Raw genomic sequence first — 26,178 nt, forward strand, 5'->3', positions numbered from 1 at the left:
ATTCCCAACATTTGCTGTAGAAATATATTAAGAAATTTAGTTCTAAAATAAAATAAATAAATAAATAAATAAATAAATACAGCCCTGAATAGAGTAAGTGCATGCCCGACCCATGGGTCCTCTGTCATTGCAAAGAGCTGGTTTCTTCTTTTCCACAACCATCCTCATTCAAACTCATCCTAAATAGTAAAACTGTCTATAATGTACCTGGCAAGCAAGACATTGGGAATGAAAACCAAGTAAGATGCTGCTCCCACTTGAGTAAAACCCAAACATGGGAAATATGAAAAGACATCATTTCGGATGGATATAGTTTTTAATGTTGAAGGTGCTCATACACAGATGCAGCCACCATGGGGCATAGGCTCCATCCATGACTCTAAAGTTTAGGACAAGTAATAGCATGAGGATGGTCTGTGGCGTGTAAAGTGGAACTGAGATCTTCAGTGGAATGAAGTGTGTGGCATCTGCATGTTTCCCTGAGGCAGCAGAGCTGTCTGGGAGTGGTTCATGGGGTTGTGCTCATGATGGATAAGTCATTGTTCTACTTTTCTACTCATCCACTGTTTGTTCCCACATAAGATGAATAAGAACAGCAGACTCCACACTGATTCCAACTTACAGAACACAGTTTTCTCTGAAATTGGCATTGGAATCTTGGCTAACAGCATCCTGCTTCTCTTTCACATCCTCAAGCTCATTTATGGGCAGAAGCCCAAACCCATGGACCTGCCCATTGGTTTCTTGGCCTTAATCCACCTGATTATGCTACTGATTACAACAGTCGTAGCTACAGACATTTTTATTTCTTGGAAAGGATGGGATGACATCACATGTAAATTCCTTGTTTACACATACAGAATTTTTAGGGGCTTCTCCCTGTGTACCACTAGCCTGTTGAGTGTCCTCCAGGCAATCATCCTCAGTCCCAGAAGCTCCTGTTTAGCAAAGTTCAAACATAAGTCCCCCTATCACATCTTACATGCCCTGCTGCTCCTGAATGTCTTCTATATGTTGATTAGCAGTCACCTCTTAGTATCGATTATCGCTACACCCAATCTGACCTTATATAACTTTATGTATGTTAGTCAATCCTGCTCAATTCTACCCATGAGTTACCTCATGCAAAGTACATTTTCCACTCTGTTGGCCCTCAGAGAAGCCTTTCTTATTGGTCTCATGATCCTCTCCAGCGGGTACATGCTGGCTCTCCTGTGCAGGCACAAGAAGCAGGTCCGGCATCTCCACAGCACCAGCCTTTCTCCTAAAGCATCTCCAGAGCAAAGGGCCACCCAGATCATTCTGGTGCTCTTGAGCTTCTTTGTGCTGATGTCCATCCTGGACAGCATTATCTCCTGCTCAAGAACTATGTTCCTGAAAGATCCAACATCTTACTATATCCAACTCTTTGTGGTCCATATCTATGCCACAGTCAGTCCTTTTGTATTTATGAGCATGGAAAAACATATAGGTAACTTGTTGAGGTCCATGTGTGAGAGGGCGATAAATGTTTGTATATTCAGTGGTGGATAAGTTCCTTTAAGAAGAGCCAAAGTGCTGGCATTAGAGCTGTCAATCATGGCATAATGTCTATGTGCTTTGGTATATATGAAAATGTGAAGCTATATTTTTTTTCTCTTAAAATTATTTACTTTAACCCATATGGTGGAAAACATGTAACAGGAAATTAAGCCACATGCCCATATGGTATATGAGATATGGTTATGTATATCTCATGTTATATATAAGGTATATGATATATAACTTTATATATATATATATCAGCTTATATATACATAACAATGAGTCTTTAAGGGAGTCCTATGAAGTGGCTCTTACACATCCCAGCCTGAGATAGCCCATACTCATTTTAGTATGTGAACATTTCCAACACTTTTCAATATTTCAACTTCCTCTGCTATATCTGTTTTTACAAATAAAATAAGAAAACATTTCTTGCTATAAATAATCATGTGACCCGAAAGAAAAGGAATTACACACATCACTTTCAAAAGAGAACTGTGCAAGGAACCACACAGTGACTTGTACAGCAATACTAACAATAACAGGATTTAAAATTCACAGAGATGGAAACAACTTTCTAGAATACATATGACCAGAACACAGTTTCTGAATGGTATGGGACACTGTTCAGTCTTAAAGTTCAGAGCAATTCCAGTAGAGGCTGCTGAACTTTTGAGCCCTGAAAAACAAGAAACAGCCACACCGTACCGGTCAGTTCTTGAATTCAAGACCTGACCCACATCTCTTGTGAAACCCAATTGCTCCTCCCTCCTCTGCACTATAAATGGCTTGTGGTAAATTCTGTTGCTTGGGCAAACATTTCTGCTTATTACTCAGTTTAACAAACTCTATTAAGGAAGCTTAATAAGCCAACCAAATATATGTCATTCAAGATTGCTATGCAGGGGCCACAGGAACAGCTTTTGGGCCACTTTTCCATGGGTCTATTGTTTCCATAAGATAAATGCTTCCTAGCTTCATCTTGGGTGTCTCATCCCTTGGTTGTTTTCTGCAGCAATAGAACATATACAAACCATGAAGTTGTTACAAAAAGTGAGATAACTCAGTGAGAGAAACACAAGTATTATGTAGATTGACTGAGAGAGAGAGAGAGAGAGAGAGAGAGAGAGAGAGAGGGTGGGACACACAGTAGTTAGACTCAGAGAGACAAAACACAATGCCATTTTGGAGGTTCAAGAAAAAGAGCAAATGGAGTTTTTTTTTTTTTCTTGATGGACAGAATTTCAATTCAGGGGAAACAAATGCTGTAGATATGTGTAGTTATGGGACACAATGCTCACTAACACTCAGTAGTGTGGCTAGAATGTTCAAATGAAATCTTTGTATGCTTTGTGTGCTTCCTCATAGTAAGAGAAAGACATTATCTTCATGTAGCTATCCCAGCATTCTCTCTAGTCCCCCTGAGGTTCAGTGGATAAAGGCTTCACTGCAGAACAAGGACCTGAGTTCAGATATCCACATAACACCAGACAATGAAGGACTAGGCATCTTCCATCCCAGAGTTCTTATGGATGAGGGAGCAGAATTCACAGAATCTCCTCTGCAGTTAGACTGATCCATACCAAGGAGATGACAAGAGACCCAACCTTAAACCAAGTAGAAAGTGTAGCCCAGCATAACAGGTTGAACTCTGACCTCTGCATATCATGAAACATCAATGCCTATATTCACAGACATGAAAACACACACACACACACACACACACACACACACATACATTAAAATAAAGTTAAAAAATAACAAGAATGTAAATACACCAGAATGTAATTATTCTATAATAAAATCTTGTGACAAATGTGTCCCAACCATTCATTTGAAGATTGCTCTCTGCTGGTCCAAATCTTGCTCTCAGTCTCTCCTGGAAAAGCAACATCCTTTCTTGCCAGCACCATGTGTGCTCAACTCTGGCACTTGACCACATATGTAGCTGCAGTGTTGTGAACTCCCAGGGCAAAATTTTCTGTGATTGCAAAACTTCAAATGTAAAGAGCAAATCAGAAACATGAAAATCTTTTATATTAGGCAATGCCGTAAAGCCATGGGTTTGAAATATGCTTTGACATTAGACATCAAATCAAATACCAAATCTTGTCACATGTGTGTTTCACATAGGTGAAACACTTGGCATTTTAAAAGACCAATTCACAGAAATGTGTCAATGCTAAACTCACATTCCACACCTGGAAAGTCACTCTTTTTTCTTGTACATCACCAATTCAATTTTTAGGATTTTTACTGAAGGAAATAACTCAAACACTGGGTGATGGCAGGAGACAGACTGGCGAAGATTAGGTTACATGTACTTTCTCCATGTTTAATGAGTCATGTTGCCTGACAACACATTACATGCCAACAAAATGAATTAGGATTTAACAGCTACAAGTACTGAAATGTCAAGAGTGATGCTGGGGGCAGGGGAATAAAGAGAATCCAAGACCCAGTGACCTCAGCCTAGCTAGCATTGGCCAGAATACTTATGCCTCCTCTGACCTGCAAAGGGTATTGAGAAATGTAGTTTTATGCTCAGTCTAAGTCAGAGAACATCTGTATCATTTCGGCAACTGATATATCTCACCACAGCTTTGTCTTCAGTGATAACAGTCACAGGTACTGTCTCACAGATATCATTTACAGTGTCTACCATGGACCAGGCACACAGCTTCCTGCAGAGTGTCTCCTGGTGAGGATACACAAAGTCAGGTTCCCAACACACAAGTAAAGGTAGGACATGTATGCACATGCTTATAATCCAAGCACCAAAAAGGGGGTCCTCACTGCCCTGCCAGTCTAGTTGAAACAACGATTCTCAGGTTCAGTGATTCCTAGGCAATTACTCTCAACCTTCCTAATGCTGCTACTCTTTAATACAGTTCCTCATGTTATGGTGACTCCCAGCCATACTCTCCTCCCATTGTCAGAAAGGACCCTATCCAAGAGCATGGGAAATCTTTAATTCAATTCCATAGATCCACATGTCTGTTTTTATGCCAATACCAAGCTGTTTTTATTACTATAGCTCTACAGTACAGCTTGAAGCCAGGGATGGTGATAGCCATGGAAGTGCCTTTATTGACAAGAGATACCATAATAGAGGGAGCCATTATAAGTTTAAAAAGAACTCTCACTCTAGGGAAATGTCCAGAGACTACAAGGATGACCCCAACTAATGATCTAAGCAATAGTGGAGAGGCTACCTTAAATGTACTTCCCCGATAATGAGATTTATGACTACTTTATATGCCATCCCAGAGCCTTCATCTAGTAGCTGATGGAAGCAGAAGCAGACACCCACAGCTGAGCCAAACTCCTGGAATCCAGTTGCAGAGAGGGAGAAGTGATGAGCAAAGGGGTCAAGACCAGGCTGGAGAAACCCACAGAAACAGCTGACCTGAACAAGGGGGAGCCCATGGATTCCAGACTGATAGCTGGGAAACCAGCAAAAGACCAACCCAGACTCCCTGAATGTGGGTCTCAGTTAGAAGACCTGGGAAGTCTATAGTACTTCTGACAATGGAACCAGGAAGTATCCCTAGTGCAGGAACAGACTTCAGGATCCCATTCCCCATGGAGGGATACTCCCTTAGCCTAGAGACACGGGGGAGGGCCTACGTCCTACCCCAAATGATTTGACAGACTTCAATGATCCCTCATGGAAGTCCTCACCCTCCCTGGGGAGTGGATGGGGATGGGGTGGGGGTGGGGTCTGTGAGGAGCATGAGAGGATGTGAGAGAGAGGAAACTGGGATCGATATGTAAAATAAAAAAATATTTTTAAAAAAGAACCTCTGATAATTATGTTTTTCCTGAAAATTGTAAATCTATGGTTAACATTAGCTGTGAGACTCAATATCAACAGATTCTCAGCAGCAAATGAGTTTCTTACAGAAGTAGGAGTTAATGCTCTAAGGTTTCCACCATGGTTGGAAAATAGGTGGATAGTGGGTGGCAAGGAGGACATGAGGACTCTTATTGTTGGAGAGTAAAGAAACAAAAACAAAGTTTAAAACCCCAATTATGCTGAACTATCACCTGAGATATAAATATGAAAGCATGCTTGTTTAAATAAAGATATAAACGGACAAATATTTGAATCATTTAGATATGTATGCATCAAAAAATTTGGAGGCAATGTGCCTTCTTGCATTACCTAGCTCTATTCTATGAGATGTGCTATAGGGAAAATGGCTAGTACTCCCCAGTTCTCAATCCCTAAATACCAAAACCAGTGTGTACTGCCTGCAAAATGAACTCAAGAGAAGTCCCAGAGTTCGTTTCCCAACAAAAAACTGATGTAGCGCAGGGCATGGTAGCTCCTGCCTAAAATCGCAGCACTTAGGAGGCTGAGATGCAAAGATCATTTATGAGTGCAAAACCACCATATGTTTCAGAACAGGGAGGGATATACACTGATATTCTGTTGAAATCAGTCAACCAATCAATCAATTCTGAAGGTTTCTAGACAGCCAATTTAGACTAATTGGTGAGCTCCAGCCCAAAGAAGATCCCATTTCAAAGGAAGTTAACAGTTCTTCAGAGGAAACACCTGAGGCTGTCTTCTGGCTTTCGCAGAGATGTACAAAGACAAATGACCCTTCCTGCCCCCAACACATGCAAATCCCACCAAGATACAAGTATCTGTTGTCTCCAAGGAATACATTTAACTGACAAAGACTTGGGCTAAAGATATGGCTCAGTCATTGAGAGTACTTGCTGCTTTTACAGAAGACTGTCAAATACCTGTAACTCCAGATCTGTGGATCTGCTCACCACTTCTGACCTGTACAGGTACCTGCACTAATGTGGCATATCCTCTCCCATCCACACACATACCATATTCAAATACAGAGGTAAGACTGGAAAATATCCACAGCATGAGAGTCAAATGATAGAAGTCAATTTATTAAGCAAGCAGAAGATGAAAATAAGCTGGTGTAGCAATTCTGGTATCTAATAAAGAAAACTTCAAAATTAGAAGAGATGAAGAAGCTATTTCATATTAACACGCTAATTCACCAGGAAAACACAACAATTGTAAAAGTATAGCAATGAATGTTAGGACTCCCAATTTCATAATGAGCACTGAAGGTAAATAGATCCTAATATAACCATAGTGGGGGACTTCAATACCCTCTCATATTTAGATAGGACATCCAAAATAAAACCAATCAAGGAATTTTAGAGTTAAACTACATCAAAGATTAAATGGACATAATGTACAGGAAAGATTCCAAGAGATACAGAACACAAGTTCATTTCAGCAGCACACGAACCTTCTTTAACACAGGTCACAATCTTGACAGCAATGATCACCTTGAAAAGAACAAATAAGATGAAATATTACTTGATCATAGTGGAATAAAACTGGGAATCTCTAACCACAGAAACTACATAAGTACTTGGAAGCTGAATGATATACCCTACGTGTAGAGCGGGTCATGAAAGACACCAGGTAGTAATTTTGAAATTTCTAGAATTATTGGAAATAAAGCACACCTTATTGGAACATTTGAAATACAACAGAAGTAGCGCTACAAAAAATCCCATGGCTTTGAGTACTTATCTTAAATAAGCAGAGAAATCATGAAAAAAAAATACAATGACACAACTCCCCCAGAGTCTCAGAAAAATCAGAATAAGTCAAACTCAAAACAGCAGATGGCAGAATAAATGGAGTCTGGGGCACAAATTAAAGAAATTCAGATGAAAAGGGCCATATACAGGGTCAATCCAGAGCTAAGAGCACTGGTTGCTCTTGAAGAGGACCTGGGTTCAGTTCTTACAAGACCTTATCTGGAACTCCAGTCTCAGGGGATTAGATGCCCTCTTCTGGCCTCTCCAGATACTACATACATGTGGCGCACTGACATAAATTCAGGCAAAATACCCATATACATTTTTAAGGAGTTCTTTACAAAAATAAGCAAAATTGATAAACCCTTACCAAACCTAACCAAAAGAAATAGAAGACTGAGATTAATAAAATTGTAAATGAACAAGGGTGTTACAACAAATTGCAATGAAATCCAGAAGACCCTTAGGGAATACTTTTAAAGCTATATTTTCAAATATGGAAACTCTGGCAGAAATAGAGAAATTTCTAGACTCAGACAAACTACCAAAATTAATAGAAACAACTTAAAAATATCCACAAGCAATGGGATTGGAACAGTAGTAGTCCTCAACCCAGAAAAGACTGAGCAGATTCATTTGCTGTTGAATTTAACCAGTATTTAAGAAGAGCCAATACCAGTGCTTCTCAAACTCTCCCACACCACAGAAAAGGAGAGGAACCACCAGACACATTCTACAAAGCCAGCATCACAGTGACATCAAAATCAGATAAAGATACAACAAAAGCAAAAACAAAGCTACAAACCAATTTTTCTGATAAGCATGGTTACAAAAGTTCTCAATAAAGTATTGCAGAAAGTATTCAAGAGCACAAGAGAGGGCTTCATACATTATGAACAATTTGACTCATTCCAGTGATGTAAGAATGACTCAATACAGGCAAATCAATAAATGTAACTTGGCACATAAGGAGACTTTTAAAAAATATTTTTATTTAAAAATTATTTTTCATTTTATATACCAACCCAAGTTATTCCATTCTCCCCTTCTTCCACCTCCACCTACCCTGGTCCCATCTCCTATGCCCTCCTCAGAGTGGGTAAGACCATCCTTGGGGAATCAACAAAGTCTGGCATACCAAGTTGAGGCAGAACCAAGCTCTCTCCCTGTATCAAGGCTGAGCAAGATATCCCACCATAGGGAATGAGCTCCAAAAAGCCAGTTTATGTACCCAGGATAGGTTCTGGTCCCACTGCCAATCCCCACAACTGATCAAGCCACATCACTGTCACCCACATTCAGAGGGCCTAGTTTGGTTCCATGCAGATTCCCCAGCTATCTATCCATAGTCCATGAGCTCCCACTAGCTCAGGTCAGCTGTCTCTGTGGTTTTCCCCATTGTGCTCTTGACCCACCTTGCTCACATGATCCTTCCTCCCTCTCTTCAACTGAACTCCAGGAGCTCAGCCCACTACTTGGTTGTAGGTCACTGCATCTGCTTCCATCAGTTACTGGATGTAGGCTCTATGATAACAACTAGGGTTGTCACTAATCCAATTAAAGGAGAAGGCCTGTTTGGACATCCTCTCCACTATTGCTAGGAGTCCTAGCTGAGATTATCCTTGTGGATTCCTGAGAATTTCTCTAGCACCAGTTTCTCTCTAGCCCATAATGACTCCCTCTATCATGATATTTCTTTCATTGCTCTCCCACTCCAGCCCTCCCCAACTCAATCATCTTGATTCTTCATGTTCCCATCCCCTCCCTTCTACCCCCTCCAAGTTTACCCAGGAGATTTTAACTATTTTCTCTTCGTGGGGACCTTCATATGAGTCTATTGCAGTTAAATAAGGATCAGGATAAACAAATAGGCTGAATAGATGTTTATTCAGGGAGAAATAACTTACAACCTAGACAGATGAACACCAGGAAATTCCACCTGATGCTCTCCTGTCCGAGTCCCGCCAGCAAGAGAGCTTTTCCCAGCTCTTCCTCCGACCTCCTTCCACAGGTCACTTCCACCCATGGCTCCACCCCCCAATGGGCGTGATCGGTGCCACAGAAGGACTATCTCACTACATGAGTCCCTCTTAGGGTTTCCCCTTTTACCTAGCTTCTCTGGGGTTGTGGGTTGCAGTCTAGTTATCCTTTGCTTCATGTCTAATATTTACTTTTGAGTGAGTACATACCATCTTTGTCCTTTTGGTCTTGGTTATCTTACTCAGGATGGCTATTTCTAGTTCCATCCTTTACCTGCAAATATAAGATGTTATTGTTTTTTTTTACCACTGAGTAATATTCCATTGTGTAAATGTCCCACATTTTCTTTATCCATTCTTTGGTTGATGGATATCTAGGTTTTCTCCAGGTTCTGGCTATTACAAATAATGCTGCTATGAACAGTTCAGCAAATATCCTTGTGGTATGACTGCATCCTTTGGATATACGTCCAGGAATGGTATTGCTGGGTCTTGAGGTAAATTGAGTCCCAATTTTCTGAGAAACCACCATACTAATTTGCAAAGTGGCTGTACAAGTTAGCACTACCGCTGGAGCAGTGTTCCCCTTACTCCACATCTTCTCCACCAGAGGCTATCTTCAGTGTTTTTGATCTTAGCCATCCTGATAGGTGTTAAGTATCTCAATCATTTTGATTTGCATTTCTATGATGGCTAAGGATGCTGAGCAATTCCTTAAATATCTTTCAGCCATTTGAGATTCTTCTGTTTAGAATTCTCTGTTCAGATTTGTATCTCATTTTAAAAATTGGATTATTTTATATTTTTATGTGTAGTTTCTTGAGTTCTTTATATATTTTGGAGATCAGCCCTCTATCAGATGTGGGGTGGGTGAATATCTTTTCCCATTCTGTACGCTGCCATTTTGTCTTATTTACTGTGTCCTTTGCCTTACAGATGCTTCTAGTTTCAGAAGGTCCCCTTTGTTGATTGTTGCTCTTAGTGTCTGTGTTACTGGTATATTTAGGAAGTGGCCTTCTTCTGTGGCAATTCATTCGAGGCTACTTCCTACTTTCTGTTCTATCAGGTTCAGTGTAACTTGATTTATGTTGAGGTCTTTGATCCATTTGGACTTGAGTTCTGTGCATGGGGATAGATATGCATCTATTTGCATTCTTTGTCTACATCCAAGTATTCTAGCACCATTTGTTGAAGATATTTAATTTGGCTTCTTTGCCAAAAATCAGATGTTTATAGGTGTGTGGATTAATTTTAGGGTCTTCATTTTGATTCCATTGATCCACATGTCTGTGTTTATGCCAATACCAAGCTTGTTTTCATTACTATGGCTCTATAGTAGAGCCTGAAGTCAGGGATGGTGATGCCTCTGGAAGTTCCTTTATTGTACAGGATTGTTTTGACTATTCTGGGTTTTTTGTTTTTCCATTTGAATTTGAATATTCTTTTGAGGATTGTGAAGAATTGTGTTGGAATTTTGATGGGGATTGCATTGAATCTGTAGATTGCTTTTGGTAAGACAGCCATTTTTATTATGTTGATCCTACCTATCTAAGAGCATAGGAGATCTTTCAATCTTCTTCAATTTCTTTCTTTGGAGATTTAAATTTCTTCTTTTTCTCTTGTTTTGGTTAGCATCACAAGATATTTTGTGTTATTTGTGGCTGTTGATATTTTTTAAGATTATTTATTTGTTATGAATATGACTTTCTGCCTTTATGCCTGCACTGCAAGCCAGAAGAGGGCACCAGATCTCATCATTATAGATGGTTGTGAACCACCATGTTGTTGGGAATTGAACTCAAGTCCTCTGGAGGAGCAGCCAGGACTCTTAACCTCTGAGCCATCTTTCCAGCCCCTATTTGTGGGTATTGTAAAGAGTAGCATTTCTCTGATTTCTTTCTCAGCTCCTTTATCATTTGTATATAGGAGGGTTATTGATTTTTTTATTTAATCTTGTATCCTGACACATTACTGAAGGCATTAATTAGCAGTAGGAGTTCCCTGGTAGAATTTTGGGGGCTGCTTATGTAAACTATCATATCATTTGCAAAGTTTTACTTCTTCACTTCCAATTTGTATTCCCTTAATCTCTTTTTGCTGTTTTATTGCTCTATCTAGAACTTAAAGTACTATATTGAATAGATTTGGAGGGGACAGCCTTGTCTTGTTCCTGATTTTAGTGAGATCACTCTGAGTTTCTCCCCATTGAGTTTGATGTTGGCTGTTAGCATGGCGCATATTGCCTTTATGTTTAGGTATTTTCCTTGTACCCCCTATCTCTCCAAGACCTTTATCATGAAGCAGTGTTAGATTTTTGTCTAAGGCATTTTCAGCATCTAATGAAATGATCATGTTTTTTTTTTCTTTCAATTCACATAAGGAATTCTATTCTTAAATTCCAAAACTTCTTCCAGAAAACTCTTCTATCTGCTCAATGCTTTCAGAAAAGTAACAGGGAACAAAATTAACAGAAAGAAATCAGTATCATTTCTGCACACCAGCTGATGATTGGTTTGAATTATCAACACAGTCTAGAATCATCTGGACAGAGTCTCAGTAAAGGACTTCACTGAGGGCATGCTTGCAGGGGTTTATATGGATTGTGTTAATTGAGGTAGGAAAACCCACCACTGTAGGTGGTGTCATCCCATGCAAGGGATCCCAAACTCTATGAACAGGGGGAGTGAGCCGAGAAAATACACGTGTTTCTTTCTCTGCTGCCAGACTGCTGATGCAATGTCATGGGCTGGCTTCTTGTCTGACATGATGGATTACAGCTTCTCTAAAACTATAAATCACAAAAGAAGAAAACCAAACAAAATCTTCTCTCCTTTGAGCTTCCATTATCAGAGTATTTTATCATAGCATCAGAAGAGAAATGGAGCCAGAAACCAGCACTAGGAGTGTCATCTTGGCTGTGATAAACCTACTGTGTGGCTTTGGGGGGGGGGGGAAGAAGAGTTTGAAACTCTGGGCCAGAAAAAAGGAAAATCCACTGAATGCTGTGCACAGAGATTGATGAACTATGAGAAAAATGCTGAGAGAACATGGACAGTGGAGGCCCAGCTCCTGACATTTCAGAAAGGAACACAGAGTGACAGAAACTGAAATGAGGCTACTTTGGAAATTTTAGCCAAGAATGTGGCTTCATCTTGCCTGTATACAAAACTGAGACGCGATGGACTGAGTTGCTTGGCAGAGGAATTTTCAAGGCAGGGTGGTGCTGAAGCTCATGCTGAAAAACCAGCTGTAATATATAGAGAAATCAACAACACTACAGAGAAATCTGCTATGCTATGCTGGGACTACGGCAAATTTCCTCAGAGTACACAAAAGCTACAAGGGTGCCAGTGTCACATCAATACTCAGCAACATCATAAGCATCACCCATATTATTGGTTTCTTGAATCTTGAAAGATGCAAAAAAGTTTGAGGGGTAGGTTGGGATCATAAACAACAGCTACACCTGGGCACAGTGTGGTATAGTCTGAGTCCCTGTGGAGAGTTCCTGTGAGATCAGTGTGTGAAGCTGTGAAGATTAAGCCTAAGCTGCAGCAGGGACCCCAGAATACTGCCGAGGCCAGGACATCTGCCAAGGACAGCCACAGGAGTGGACTGGAGCCAGATTAAGAACAAAAGTCTGTGTACTACAGTTGGCAGGGATGGAAGAGTAGGGCTACCCTAGCTTTTAAGACCAGCCAGTTGCATTGTGAGTTCTGGATGCTCGACATGGAGCTGTAGGATTTGGTGCTTACCTTGCTGCATTTTAGTTTGTAGGGTATTCCTTTATGCCCTGATTCTTCTATTTTTAAATAAGAATGTTTACTCTGTGCCATTTTATGTTGGACATACTTAACTTGTTTTTAATTTCATAGGTGCTCACAGTTAAGTGATCTTAGACTCTCTCTATATATATGTATTTATATACATATATATACATATATATATTTTTTATTTTACATATGGATCCAAATTTCCTCTCCCTCCCTCCCATGCCCCCCACCTCCCCTCCAGTCCCATTCCCCACCCACTCCACAGGGAGGGTGAGGCCTTCCAGGAGGGTTCAACAAAATCTGTCAAGTCATTTGGAGTAGGGTCTAGACCTTCCCTCCTGCCTCTAGGTTAAGGGAGTATCTCTTCATGGGGAACGTGCTCCCAAAGTCCTTTCATGCACCAGGGATACATCCTGGTTCCACTGTCAGAGGTCCCTTAGACTGCCCAGGACTTTTAAAGTATTGGAATTTTAAAGACTATGTGGACTTTTAAAGTTGGAGTATATTTATTATGAGATAAGGGAGAAGTAGTATGTTTTTATGTCAAGTTGACAAAGAGTGGAGGTTAGTTTTGTCACCTCGACACACTCTAGAATCATGTAGGATTGAATCTCAGTGAGGAACTGTCTAGATCAGGATGGCCTGTGGGCCTGTATGTGGGAGTTTACCTTGATTTATTATTTGAGCTAGGAGAGCCCCCCCCCCCCGTGAAGGGACTCTGATCTGCAGAACAGAGGAGAGAGCAGCTGAGAGCAAGCACGTGTACAATCACTTTCTCTGCTCCCAGACATCTGATGCAATGTGCTAGGCTAGCCTGGTGCTTTAGCCACCATGCCTTCCCAGCTGGCAATGATGGGCATTCTTCCTCATTGGTGAAGCACGGGGATTTTACAGGCACAAAGACACATACACACACACACACACACACACACACACACACACACACGAGAACACACACATATATACTCACACACACCTAGGGAGACTTTAAATAAGAACGTGGAGAATATGAAACTTTACATGTTTGACTCATAAGTAATTTTGCTTGGGTAGAAAATAATGGAGTTTTGGTAGAGAAGTACTGACTGAATTCTGTTATAAGGTGTATAAAAATCAGAGCTGTAGGAAGAAACACCTTGCAGCTCAGGAGAGTTCCTCAAACATCTCAGGATTAATAGCCATAGGAAAGCCAGAAGCGAATTCTGGCCCTTGCCTGACTTCTGAGAGAAACTGTGTGGTTGGCTTTGGTGCACTGAGACATGCTGGGGACTGAATTCCTTGATGATTTTTCAGTTATCATACCTGGAAAATTAATTCAACACAGTGTTCATTGACAGCTGCACTAAAAGTATAGGCTGCTTATAAAATTATAAGGGGCTTTCTAAAGGTTCCTGTAACCAACCTAGTGGACCAGCAAGCCAACAAGCAAGGGAACATTAGTCAAAGCCTTAAGTACGCATCACCTAGTGGCGCCACCTACTGTCACATGGGAGGTCGGCAGCTTCAAGAAGGAAAAAACCGCACAGCAGTTCATACAGGGAGGGTGAATACCTAAGTGCTCTGGACATTTAGGGAGAGGGATGGTGTGATGCAATAGGGAAAGAGGGGAGGCCAGCTCCTGATGAAAGCTCGATCAGAGCCATGCATTTCTGGCAGTGAGGTGGCAGGTCACTTGTAGAGAAACTTTGCAGTGGAAACAACCTGACTTCTGATGGGGTTGGCACCCCTTGCCTTGTCACTCTGGGATTCCTGGGTCACCTGGGAGGCTGTATCTGCGACACAGGTTTCTACAGAGACCGCAGTCTTGCAGGTGGGAAACCGATACCATATTCTTCAGAGCCGCTCCAAACGCGGAAAAGATGGAGACAGAATATGCCTTTCGCAAGGTCCAAACTGTGGAAGAGAGGCACCTGTGACATCAACTCAGGAGATCCTACTACTCCGCTCAGAATACTGTCAGCCACCAGTTCCAGGGTTCTCTCCAGATGGTCGCGTGACGTCAGCGCGGTCGCCAGTCCCAGCTGCTTCTCTCCTATGACCATGTAACTTAAGTGCAGTTGCCCATCCCAGCTGCTACTTCAGGGAACCGTGCAGCCTTGACCCCCAAAGTTCCCTGCGCTTTCCCTTTCAAGTCCCCCAGCTTCTCTGAGTAGACTAGAGGTTGGTCAGCTAGGTTCCTTTAGGAGACTAAGCCTCCGACCCTCCCACAGGAAGCGCTTGCAGGCACAGCAAACTGACCCTGCCCACCCCACTTGTCTATATTACTAGCTCCCTTCAACCATTCACCCATCAGACTCAGCGTTTCTTGTTACTCCACCCATGGGCCCTGCCCAACACTTGGCCCCGCCTATCCTTTATGGAGGTCTACTGGCTTCTCCAACTCTTCTTCCAGCTCATCCTTTCCTTTTCCCACCCATTAGCTCTGCCAATCCCTTCTCCCCAAACTCTTAGCCCCTTCTCTCCCCCAGACCCTCCCATCTAGCTCTACCCTTTTTTCCAGTCCATCCCTGGAAAACAACCCCACCTCATAATGGGCTCACTGGCATAGCCGATCCATCTCTTCTGCTTTTACTGCTGGCACCCACTCAATCATCCTTCAGACGTTCCATCTTGGAATCTCTTGTCCGCCTCTTTTGCGTGGTGTTGCTGGGTAGAGTTAGAGTCACATCAAGCACAGCTCAGCCCAGTCGATACTGCTTTCTGTCTCCTCCTCAGTCAACCAAGCCCACCTGTGCACCCGCCACCCCATCCTCCAGCCCCCATGGGAGCTCCTTCCAGAAAGAAGGCACAGGACAGCTGAGAGAACCTGGGCTTTGGAGAATCCTGGGCCCTCACATCAAAACTTGGGGTGGTCCTTTCAGCTCTGACCAGTCTTTCCCATCTGCAGAATGTCCCTGCCGGCAGTCCTGGCCCTCGTAATGATCTCTGGGTAACCTCAATCTATTCCGTGTTGACAGCACATACTCAACACTGGTTGTCAGGGCAGCAGGCGGGTACTCAAGCAACCACAGAAAACTGACTCGAGGGCCCAGGATAGGGGAGGGTCCAGTGCCAAGCTCAATAGCAGACACTGGGCTGTACCATGTGGACTGGGTGCCAGCCCCCTGGACAGTCAGTCAGTGTCCCTGGACACTGCCTCCTGTTGACTGCACACTAAGCCTTCTGCCATCTCTCTGTCACTGCTCCAGAGAAGGTCTGATTGGCTGGTGTAAGGGTCAGGAAATGGGTCACATTGAGTTAGGTCTACAAGGAGGAGAGAAGGGCATTCCAGATAGAAGGAACAGCCTGTGCATCACCAGAAAAGGACTCTGGGCTGTCTCAGAACTGTGCAAGTCATGCTAGGTCAGGAGCTTGTCTGGTCCAGCAACTCAGTGTCCCCATCCTACTAAGTGGATATTACAGAATTTCTGGAAATTTTGTTGAATTTTATTAAAATGACAAATGAAATTATAAATAATTCAAGTTATATATAGGATCATATTATCTTCATATGAGTGTTATGAGTAGGTTTTTCTGCCGACCTGGGCCCACTGCTGCACTAGCACCAAATAACACACAGAGACACTATATTAGATATAATTCTGTTGGCCTGCTACTAGCATTTCTTATCGGCTAGCTCTGTCTTAAATATTAACCCATTTCTATTAATCTAAGTACTTCCATGTGGTCTTATCTTACCGGAGAGGGGCTGGCATACTATCCTGTAGGTCCTTCATCTTGAATCTCCTCCTTACTTCCTCTCTCCTCCTAGTTTCCTTGTCCCACCTATCCTGCTTTCCTATTGGCCAACAGTGCTTTATTCATAAACTAATAAGAGAAACATATTTACAGAATGACATCTCCCATCATATGAGGATATTTTTCACATTTGTATCCTCTTGATTTTTCTTACCTTATTGCTTTAGTAAAGACTTCAAGTCCTGTATTGATCAGGAGGGGGCAGAGTGAATATCTTTGTCTTGTTTCTGGTTTTAATGTAAAATTTGGGGGGATTTTTCTCCAATATGTAGTCTGTGTCCTTTGTATCCCTAGATTCTTCAGGACTTTTATTATGAAGGGATGTTGCATTTTTGTCAAAGGCCTTTTTTTGGAACTAATGCAATGAACATGTGGTTTCTGTCCATGAATCAAATTATGTGGTGAATTACATTTATTGATTTATGTTATGTTGAACCATCCCTGCCTTTCTGGGATGAAATCTTTTATTTTTTGATATGGCTTTTGAGACTTATTTAAATTAAAAACAACCTTATTTTACATACGAATCCCAGTTTCCTCCCTCCTATCCTCCCATTCCCCTACAATTCCCCCCATTCCACCCCTCATCCACTCCTCAGGGAGAGTGGGGTCTCCCATGAGGGATCATCAGTCTGTCACATCATTTGGGACAGGACCTAGGCCCTCCCCTGTGAATCTAGACTGAGCCCATAGGGAATGGGTTCCCAAAGCCCATTCATGAACTAGGAATAAATACTGGTTCCACTGCCAGAGGCCCCATAGACTGCCCAAGCTCCCTCCAGAACTGATACCCACATTCAGGGGCCTAGTTTGGTCTTATGCTGGTTCCCCAGCCGTCAGACTAGGGTCTGTGAGTTCCCACTTGCTCAGGTGAGCTGTTTCTGTGGGTTTCTCCAGCATGGTCTTGATCCCCTATGCTCATCACTCCTCCCTCCCTACAACTGGATTCCAGGAGTTTTGCTCAGTGCTTAGCTGTGAATCTCTGCTTCTGCTTCCATCAGCTACTAGATGAAGGCTCTATGATGGCATTTAAGGTAGTCATCAGTCTCATTATAGGGGAAGGACATTTAAGGTAGCCTCTCCACTAATGCTTAGATTCTTAGTTGGGATAATATTTCTGAATTACTGGAGATTTCCCTAGTGCCAGGTTTTTTGTAAAGCCTATAATGACTCCCTCTATTAAGGTATCGTTCCTTGCTCTCCTCCATTCTTTCCCCAACTCAACCTTCCTGATCCCTCTTGTTCTTCTCCCCCTCACTTTCTCCCTTCCTCTTTCTCCTCCCTCCCTCCCCCATGCTCCCAATTTACTCAGGAGATCTTGTCCCTTTCCTCTTCTTGAGGGGTCCATGTATGTCTCTCTTAGGGTCCTCCTTGTTTCCTAGCTTCTCTGGGTCATGGACTGTAGACTGGTTATCCTTTGCTCTCTATATAATATCCATATATGAGTGACTACATACCATGTTTGTCTTTCCATGTCTGGCACAAATATGTTTTGGATTGTAATAGTCTGTCAATTGATTTTTTTTTCTTTAGTGTAAGTAGTGTCCTTCCCTGTCCTGATTAGTTTTGGCTTGAAATCTATTGTTTTCAGATACTAGAATAGCTATGCCTGTTTATATCTTTGTTCAATTTGCTTGGAATATCTTCTTATATCCTTTTACCCTAAGGCAAGGTCTATGCTTGAAGTGAGGTGTGCTGTGGATGTGAGGAAAGGAAACACCTGATCTCTGTTGGTGAGAGTACAAACTGGGGAACCCTGTGGAAATAAATGTGGGGCTCCTCACAAAGCTAGAAATAGCAGAATGTAGTAGGATATGCCTTTAGTTCTAGCTTCAGGAGGCCATGGCAGGCAGATCCATGTGAGTTTGAGACCAAGTTGGTCTCCACAGTGAGTTATAGACCAGCTAGCACTACCAAGCTTGGAGATTCTGAGCAGCATTTGTCTGATCTAGAGACAGTACTTAGGAGAGCCATGGAATCCTGGGGATCTTGGGCTTGGTCATTGGCACATGTGAACCTCCTGAGGAGGCCAGAGCAGCTGGGATAGGGTTCAGGAGAGGACTGGACAGGTTCTGATGTCTCTGTCCCAGACTCATGAGGGAATTAGTGATCGAGGATACTTGTCCTCTGGACATGGAGTTTTTATGGTCTTTGGACTAAGAATGAAATGGAGGGCAATGAAGAAATGGAGCGTTTCGTGTTCCAAACCAAACCTGAGAGATTTTCCTTTCCCTTGGAAAAACAGCCCCAAGATGGGCAATGTAGGCTGCCATGGTGCTCACCAGGCCATCATGGACCAGAGTCCTGTTTCCATTTCACAATCTTACTTGACAGCTCATAAGGTCATGGGAAGAAGGATGATCCAAGTGGTGGCAAGAACCATCATGGCTACTTCAACCTGTAAAGAGTGATAGGAAATGTTTTTGTGCTCAGTCAAAAGCCAGAGAGCAGCTCTGTCATCACAGCAACAGATTTTGCTCATCATACATTTGTCTACAGTAACAATAGCCATATTCACTTACAGACATCTGTTTTTAAGTGATCACTAGGGACTGGGGACACAGATTCATGCAGTGCCTCTGGTGAGGATATGAAAAGTCAGACCTTCCCAGGATTACTTAGGGAGCACTCACTTGGCACAAAGCACCTATTACTCCCTTAACCCTGCAATACCCTGGGAAATAAGCACTGCCTTCTCCATCTGACAGATGGGTAACAGGGGCTTTGGCAAAAGGTCTGTTATTATGTAGCAAAGACTCTATATCCATGATGAACAACTCCAGAGCTCTGGCCATTAACAAGTACTCCATACTAGTGGCTACGTCCTAGAATTCCCTCTTCCCCCAAAACCTTTATAAAGTTCAGTGTCTGTGGACCAATCCCAAGAACATTTTATCTCAACTGACTGATGCAGCATCCAGGCAATAGGATCATCGGTGTGTCTACATTGTGATTTAACCCTCATGACTAATAGAGATGGAGTTGTCTTCGTCAGTATTAAAAATCAGAAAATGAAACACCTGCAGGTCCTCAGTGTTATTGTGGATGTATTTTAAGCTCTCCCCATCCAAGAGCTGTCTGTTCCTCCAGAAAATGGCTCCTACATAAAGCAGGAGAGACACAGACCAGCCTTTCAGCTGCACAAGCCCCAGGTACTATCTGGGCTTGACAGACCAAGATTTTGGCAGATACTAGATGCTAAGCAGCTTGGGAGGTTCAAGGATGTGGTTGAGGGCCCAATCCTGTGAGGGAAAAAGGAGGCTGGCCTGGGCAGAGCCCAAAATGGGGCTTCTTTCTCCCAGCTGTGGGATCTCTCCCTCTAGTTGAGCCCTGCCCTGTATCTCCTGCCAATGATGTGTTACTAGTTGGAAACTGGAGGGCAGATGTGCAAGCAGGGCCCTGAGGAAGTCACATGACCATGGTTCCAGGCCTGACATAGGACAGCTGAACTTGGGTGGAGAAGAGCCAAGACCAGGAGATGACCTGCCTGGAATATATATTAGTCAGGATGTGATGCTAAGAACCTTCCACCAAAGGTGATTAGGAGCCCACAGTCAGCTGACCATTGACCACATCAGAGAGGCCATGCATGACCATTACATTCAGAGATTTCTCAAAAGTCTTGGCTCCAGTGCTCCACAAGTGATTTCTCAGCGAGCCTACTGCAAATGGCCTTGGGCATGCTTACTGCTCAAGAGGCTCAGGCCATGGATGGGAATTGAAATGGGAGGTGCCTTCCTCCTGTTTCCAGCTACTCCACACAGCAGGGCATAAAGACTGCCATGCTCCATCCCACACTGTCCTATGTACAATCTCACAGGTGGAGACAGGGTAAATCTGGCCTCCAGGCAAATACCTCTGAGTGTGGTGCCAGATGGTCTCATTTTGCTAGTGGGGAATAAGGATATGGAGTGTGTGGACACAGTGCTCAGGATTCCAGAACAAGTTGGCTGAAGGTTTGCTTGATCCCCACCCTAACCCCCATCCCCCTCACCCCACCCCACTCCCACCCCCACCTAGCTCATAGGAAACAGTTTCTGGCTTTCTGATGGCCTTCATCTAATTTGATAGGGGATGGGGCCTGAAGGAAAGAAGCCTTATATGTGCACACAAGGCCACACTCAGGCCATTCCTATGCCAGAAAACTGTACAATAAACACACACACACACACACACACACACACACACACACACACGTGTTCTGTAGTTAGTGTTAGAGGACTACGTTATAGTCTCAACCTCAAGTTGAAATCCTATTTGCTGGGCAGCTCACTGATGAACTCCCAAGCCACACAGATGCACAGAGGTTCTTGGAAATCAATAAGGAAATTTCACCTGAATGCTGTCAGGAAGATCCAGAATCTCCTGCCTCCTGCACAGCATATAGGAAAACATTTTAGCGGTCCTGCTGCTCACAGGCATTACCCCATTTGCTTAGATATCCTTTATTTTCTTTTCATTTCTGGCAATTTCGAAAAAAATTAGGTGAATGGCAAATAAAGCAAAGGGTCATAAACAAATATAAGCAGAAACGATGAGTTAAGCCACACCCCCAACCCTCTGAAGAGGGGAGCAAGCAGACCCCTTCCAAGCCATTGAGATGTGTATCCCTTTAAGCCTGAAGACCACTCTTCCACACTGAAAGAGGCCTAGACTGGGGTTTGGGGGGTTTGGTTTGTTTTTAGGTGATTTAAAGTCAAGAGTTTCTTGACTGATAGTCTCTAGGCAATAAGGAGGATTCAGTACACCTTGGCCCCATCTTTAAATGAACCAGTACACCTTGGCCCCATCTTTAAATGAACAACTGTTTGACAGCCCGGCCTATCCTTTTCCTGTCTTGCTATTGACCATTCAGCTTTTTATTAGACCAATCAGGAGCCTTAAATAGGCAAAGTGAAACAAATGTAACACATAATTAAACAAATGTGGCATAAACAAAACGCACCTTTATTCAGTTAAAATAATATTCTGCAGCATAAACAAATGTAACTCATCTTTGCCTAGTTAATATTCCACAGCAAAAGACCAGTAAGGGTAAAAAAAAAACAAACAACCACACACACACACACACACACACACACACACAAACTACCCAAAGCATTATGAGACAAAGAAAAAAAATCTCCAAAAGTACCATTGAATTGAATTTGTGTTGTGTTGGCCATCTACTGATGGGCATTGGGCCTCCCTTAAGTGTAGTTTGTATACACAGTAAAATTTGTTGGCGAAAACTAATTTCCCTTTGTGAGCAGCTGCCACTGGTTAGGGATGGGAGTTTGTGTCTACTTCTCTCAGCACTGAGGCCCCATCTGGCTTGGACCTGTGCTGCCACAGTCCCTGTGAGTTCATGTGTGCATTAGTCCTGCTATGTCTAGAAAACATTGTTTGCTTGGTGTCTTCCATCCCTCTTGACTCTTACAACCTTTCCATTTCCTCTTCTTCATAGCTCCCTGAGCCCTGCCCGAGAGGAAGGGTTTGAGAAAGACATCCCATTTAGAATGGAGTGCTCCAAGATTCCTCACTTTCAGCATTTTCCCAGTTCTGAGTCTCTGTATTTGTTCCCATCTACTGCAGTCAGTGTCTCTAATGATGACTGAGTGACACACTGATCCTGGACATACAGAATGCCATCAGGAGTCATTCTATTGCTATGTTCCTTTAGTGGGAAAGTCGTTTTTGGTTTTCCTCTGTGTTTATGGCCTATCTAGTCTCAGGTTCTTGGGCACATGAGCAGTGTCAGGCATGGGTTCCATGTCATGGAGTGGACCTAACATGCAATCAGATAGTGTGGTTGGTCACTCCCACAACTTTTGTACCATTTTGCACCTGCATATTATGCAGGCAGGTCACCATTGTAGCTGGCCTGACATGTAGCTTTCTCCTCTGACAGCATTGTAGACTACCCTCCAGCACCATGTAAAGGTGAAGGTATGTCCACTCCTAGCTTCCTGAGTAACCACCACACTAACTTCCATGGTGGTACATTTGTGTTATTGATCTTAACCATCTTGACTAGTGTAAGATGAAATCTTAAAGTAGATCTGACTTGCATTTCCCTGATGTTAATTGGCAATCTGTGTTCCATCTTTTCAGAACTCTGTTTAGTTCTGCATGGTATTTTAATTAGGTTTTTTTGGTGTTTAGTTCTTTATATATTTTAGATATTAGCCCTATATCAGATGCATAAATTTGTAAATGTCTTTTACCATTCGTTTTTCTAATGATGCTGTCCTTTGCCATACAGAAGCTTTTTAGTTTCATGAGGTCCCATTTATTTTTGTTCTTAGTGCCCAAGCTATTGGTTTCCTATTCAGGAATGCTTTTTCTGTTCCAATGAATTCAAAATGATTCACATCTTTCTCTTTTAGATTCAAGGTATATGGCCTTATGCTGAGGTTCTTGAGCTTTTGGAGTTTGAGTTTTGTGTAGGGTGATAAAATTGGTCTATTTGCATTATTCTATATGAAGCTATCCAGTTTGACCAGCACCATTTGCTGAAAATGCTGTTTCCAGAGGACTATTTAAAAATGCATGTACAGTCTTGTCATTTTTCTCTTTGAGCCTTTTCTTGACATGTATCAGCCTATGAGACTTGACACACTGGGCCTTAGAACTGGCTGGCCTTGGCTTATCTGGTCCCACTGTGCTCTCCACACAGCAGCTTCCATTCAGATCTCTAGAGCTCAATCATTAGATGGAAGAAATATGTATAAAGTAAACAAGGCCATCGGCTGTCCCCATACCTGTTGTCTCTTGGAGCATAAAGTCACACACCATGTCTTGGTCACTACTCTACTGCTGTGAAGAGACACCATGACCAAGGTGATTCTAATAAAAGAAAGCATTTAATTGGATGTTTGCTCAGTTTCAAGGGCTTAGGCCATAATCATCATCATGGTGGGGAGCATGCAGTAAGCATGGAAAAGTAGGTGAGAGCTACTGATCCACAGGCGGAGTGCAAACCTGGTTCTGGCAAGAGCTTTTGAAACCTCAAAGCCCACCCCAAGTTCATACTACTTCAAACAAGGCCACACCTCCTAATCCTTCTAATACTTCCAAATAGTGCCATTTCCTGGTAGTCACCAAATCATTCAAACATTCAATTACGTGAGCCTCTGAGGGACATTTTATTCAAACAGTCTACTCCCTTGACAAGTGTCATATCAGGCCAATGCCACATAGTGCCCCCTAAACAGATCTCATCTTTACTGTTCACAGACACGTGGCAGATAGGCTGTCATTTTTAGTGTCGAGGAAACACACTGGCTTTACAGTGATGTGTTTGTGTGCCAAGTTGACAAAAGTTCGTCTTGATAGCCCAGAGATACATAGCAAGTTTGGCAGATGGAGTCACATTATTCAGTTTTTGGTTATTTTATGACAAAAGAGAGAGAGAGAGAGAGAGAGAGAGAGAGAGAGAGAGAGAGAGAGAGAGAGAGAGAGAGAGAAGACAAAGCAGGGAAAATCTTTATTTTGGTTCATGGCTTTGGTACATGGTTGGCTGGCTCTGTTAATATTCCACTTTTAGTAGAAATAACATGGCACAATGGCAGTTTGGAGGATATGGCAAGGCAGCAACAGAAAACCAGCATTAAGAGGGGCCATGGACAAGTCAAACTCTTCTAGTGCTCTTAGTTAGGGTTACTATTGCTGTGATGAAACACCATGATCAAAGCTACTTGGGAGGAAAGAATTGATTTGGCTTACATTTCAACAACACAGTTCTTCGTCAAAGGAGGACATGACAGGAACTCAAGCATGGCTGGAACCTGGAGGCAGGAGCTGATGCAGAGGTCATGCAGGGGTGCTGCTTACTGGCTTGATCCCCAAGGCTCACCTGGCCTGTTTTCTTATGGAACTCAGAACAACCAGTGCAGAGATGGCACCACCCACATCAATCACTAGGCCCATTCCCATCAATTAATAAATAAGAAAATGTCCTACAGGCTTGCCTACAGCCAGATCATATGAAGATATTTTTCTCAGTTGGAGTTTACTCCTTCAGATAATTCTAGCTTGTGTCAAGTTGACATGAAACTATCCAGCAAGTTGACCTTTTGTCAAATTGACATGTAAATACATCATTATAAAGCCACAACTTTTCCCTTCTTACTCATCCCCAAAAAGGGAAACAAGTCATGATCAGATTAAAACAATGTCCAAATCTGGGAATCACGATCTCCTGGGCTCCTCCAAAGAGCTTGGGTCACTTCTCTGGCTCCATACTCTGCAGCACACACAGCTTATCTTCTAGACCAGGCCAGTACCACCCTAGAGCTTCTGCTATATTTGGCAGTCATTCTATGAACTGGCATCTCCGAAATGGTAGGGCCTTCTACTGCAATTGGGCTACAATTTCACCAATAGCCTCTCCTAGGCTCTCTTCATGATTCAGAGTCATAGTTGCTCCCCATGACTCCTTCATGCCTTCTAAAACAGTACTGCCTTAGTTACACTACTAAGTTCAGCTGCCAGCACAAAGTACAACCTTGGCTACTTCTGGAACACAGATTCTATGTGCTGACTCTTGGGAAATACTTCCCAAAAGATCCCACTTCGGTGATGTTGATCTTTTCTTAATCACTGCTAATTTCTCCAGCTAACCATCATCAGTTGTCCCAGTAAAGCAAATGTTTCACTTCAGTAGTGATAATCTCTTGTTAAATCACCACTGATGCTTAAGCCCCAGCTGCCCAGAAACTAAAGAATCTTCAATCATGGCCATGTAGAGTCTTTGCTTCCCTCTGAAACTTCATGCCAGGCCTCAATAATCTACACTGTTCCCAACAATTATCTTCCAAGCTCCTACAAAATAGCCCATTGAACTCTCAACACTTAATAGTTTTCTAGTTCAAAGTTCTTCCACAGTCCTTCCCAAAACACACGGTCAGGTCTCTCACAGCAATACCCCACTCATAGTACCAAGTTCTTTCTCAATTAGGGTTACTATTGCTGTGAAATATCCAGCACAAATGCTAACCCAAGTGACCTATCTCCTCCAACAAGGTATATCTTCTGTCTCCACTAACCCTAATGGCACCATCAAGTCATGAATTCATCAGTGGGTTGACCCTTCAATTACATCAGAGATCTCACGATCTAATCACCTCTCATGGTTGGATCTACCAGCTAAGGACCATACCTGAAGCACATGAGCCTTTGGGGAGAGTCTAAACCACCAGACTGTAAGAGATGTGTTTTCATCTGGCTCTCCCCACTTTGAGTCCAGTCTTGTTGATTGTCAGGTGGTCCCAGTGAAGAACCAGCGTCTTCTATTCAAACTCTCAGTGCCCTCGCCTGACTTTTCTGCTGTTCCCTTCAGGACACTTGTCTAAGAAGCTGAATGGATCTTTTGGCCCAGAGGGGAAAAGGGAGAAAGCCTAAATCTAGGCTTAAGGATTTGAGCAGCTTGCTGAGAATTCAAGTTCCTAAACAACCCTGGTTAGGTCATCAGAAACAGCTGATTTGACTTTCCAAACTCTTGGGCATCTCCTGACGGCACTGCCAAAATCTCCAGATCTTTCAACCATCTTGCTGCCTGTCCCTCTTCAGGTCCCCCAACTCTCCTGTTT

At 42.7% G+C, this 26,178-nt stretch overlaps 1 protein-coding gene across 1 annotated transcript; it reads left to right on the top strand.

Moving 5' to 3' along the window:
• The first annotated feature begins 582 nt into the window (after window positions 1–582).
• LOC127235999 (vomeronasal type-1 receptor 48-like) lies at window positions 583–25,907 on the top strand. Its single transcript, XM_051203389.1, is given in 3 exon segments — window positions 583–1,494; window positions 1,497–1,509; window positions 25,852–25,907. Coding segments are annotated over 3 exon segments (981 nt in total).
• The last annotated feature ends 271 nt before the right edge of the window (window positions 25,908–26,178 follow it).

This window comes from Phodopus roborovskii, unplaced genomic scaffold (genome assembly GCF_943737965.1).
Source record: "Phodopus roborovskii unplaced genomic scaffold, PHOROB, whole genome shotgun sequence".
NCBI lineage: Eukaryota > Metazoa > Chordata > Mammalia > Rodentia > Cricetidae > Phodopus > Phodopus roborovskii.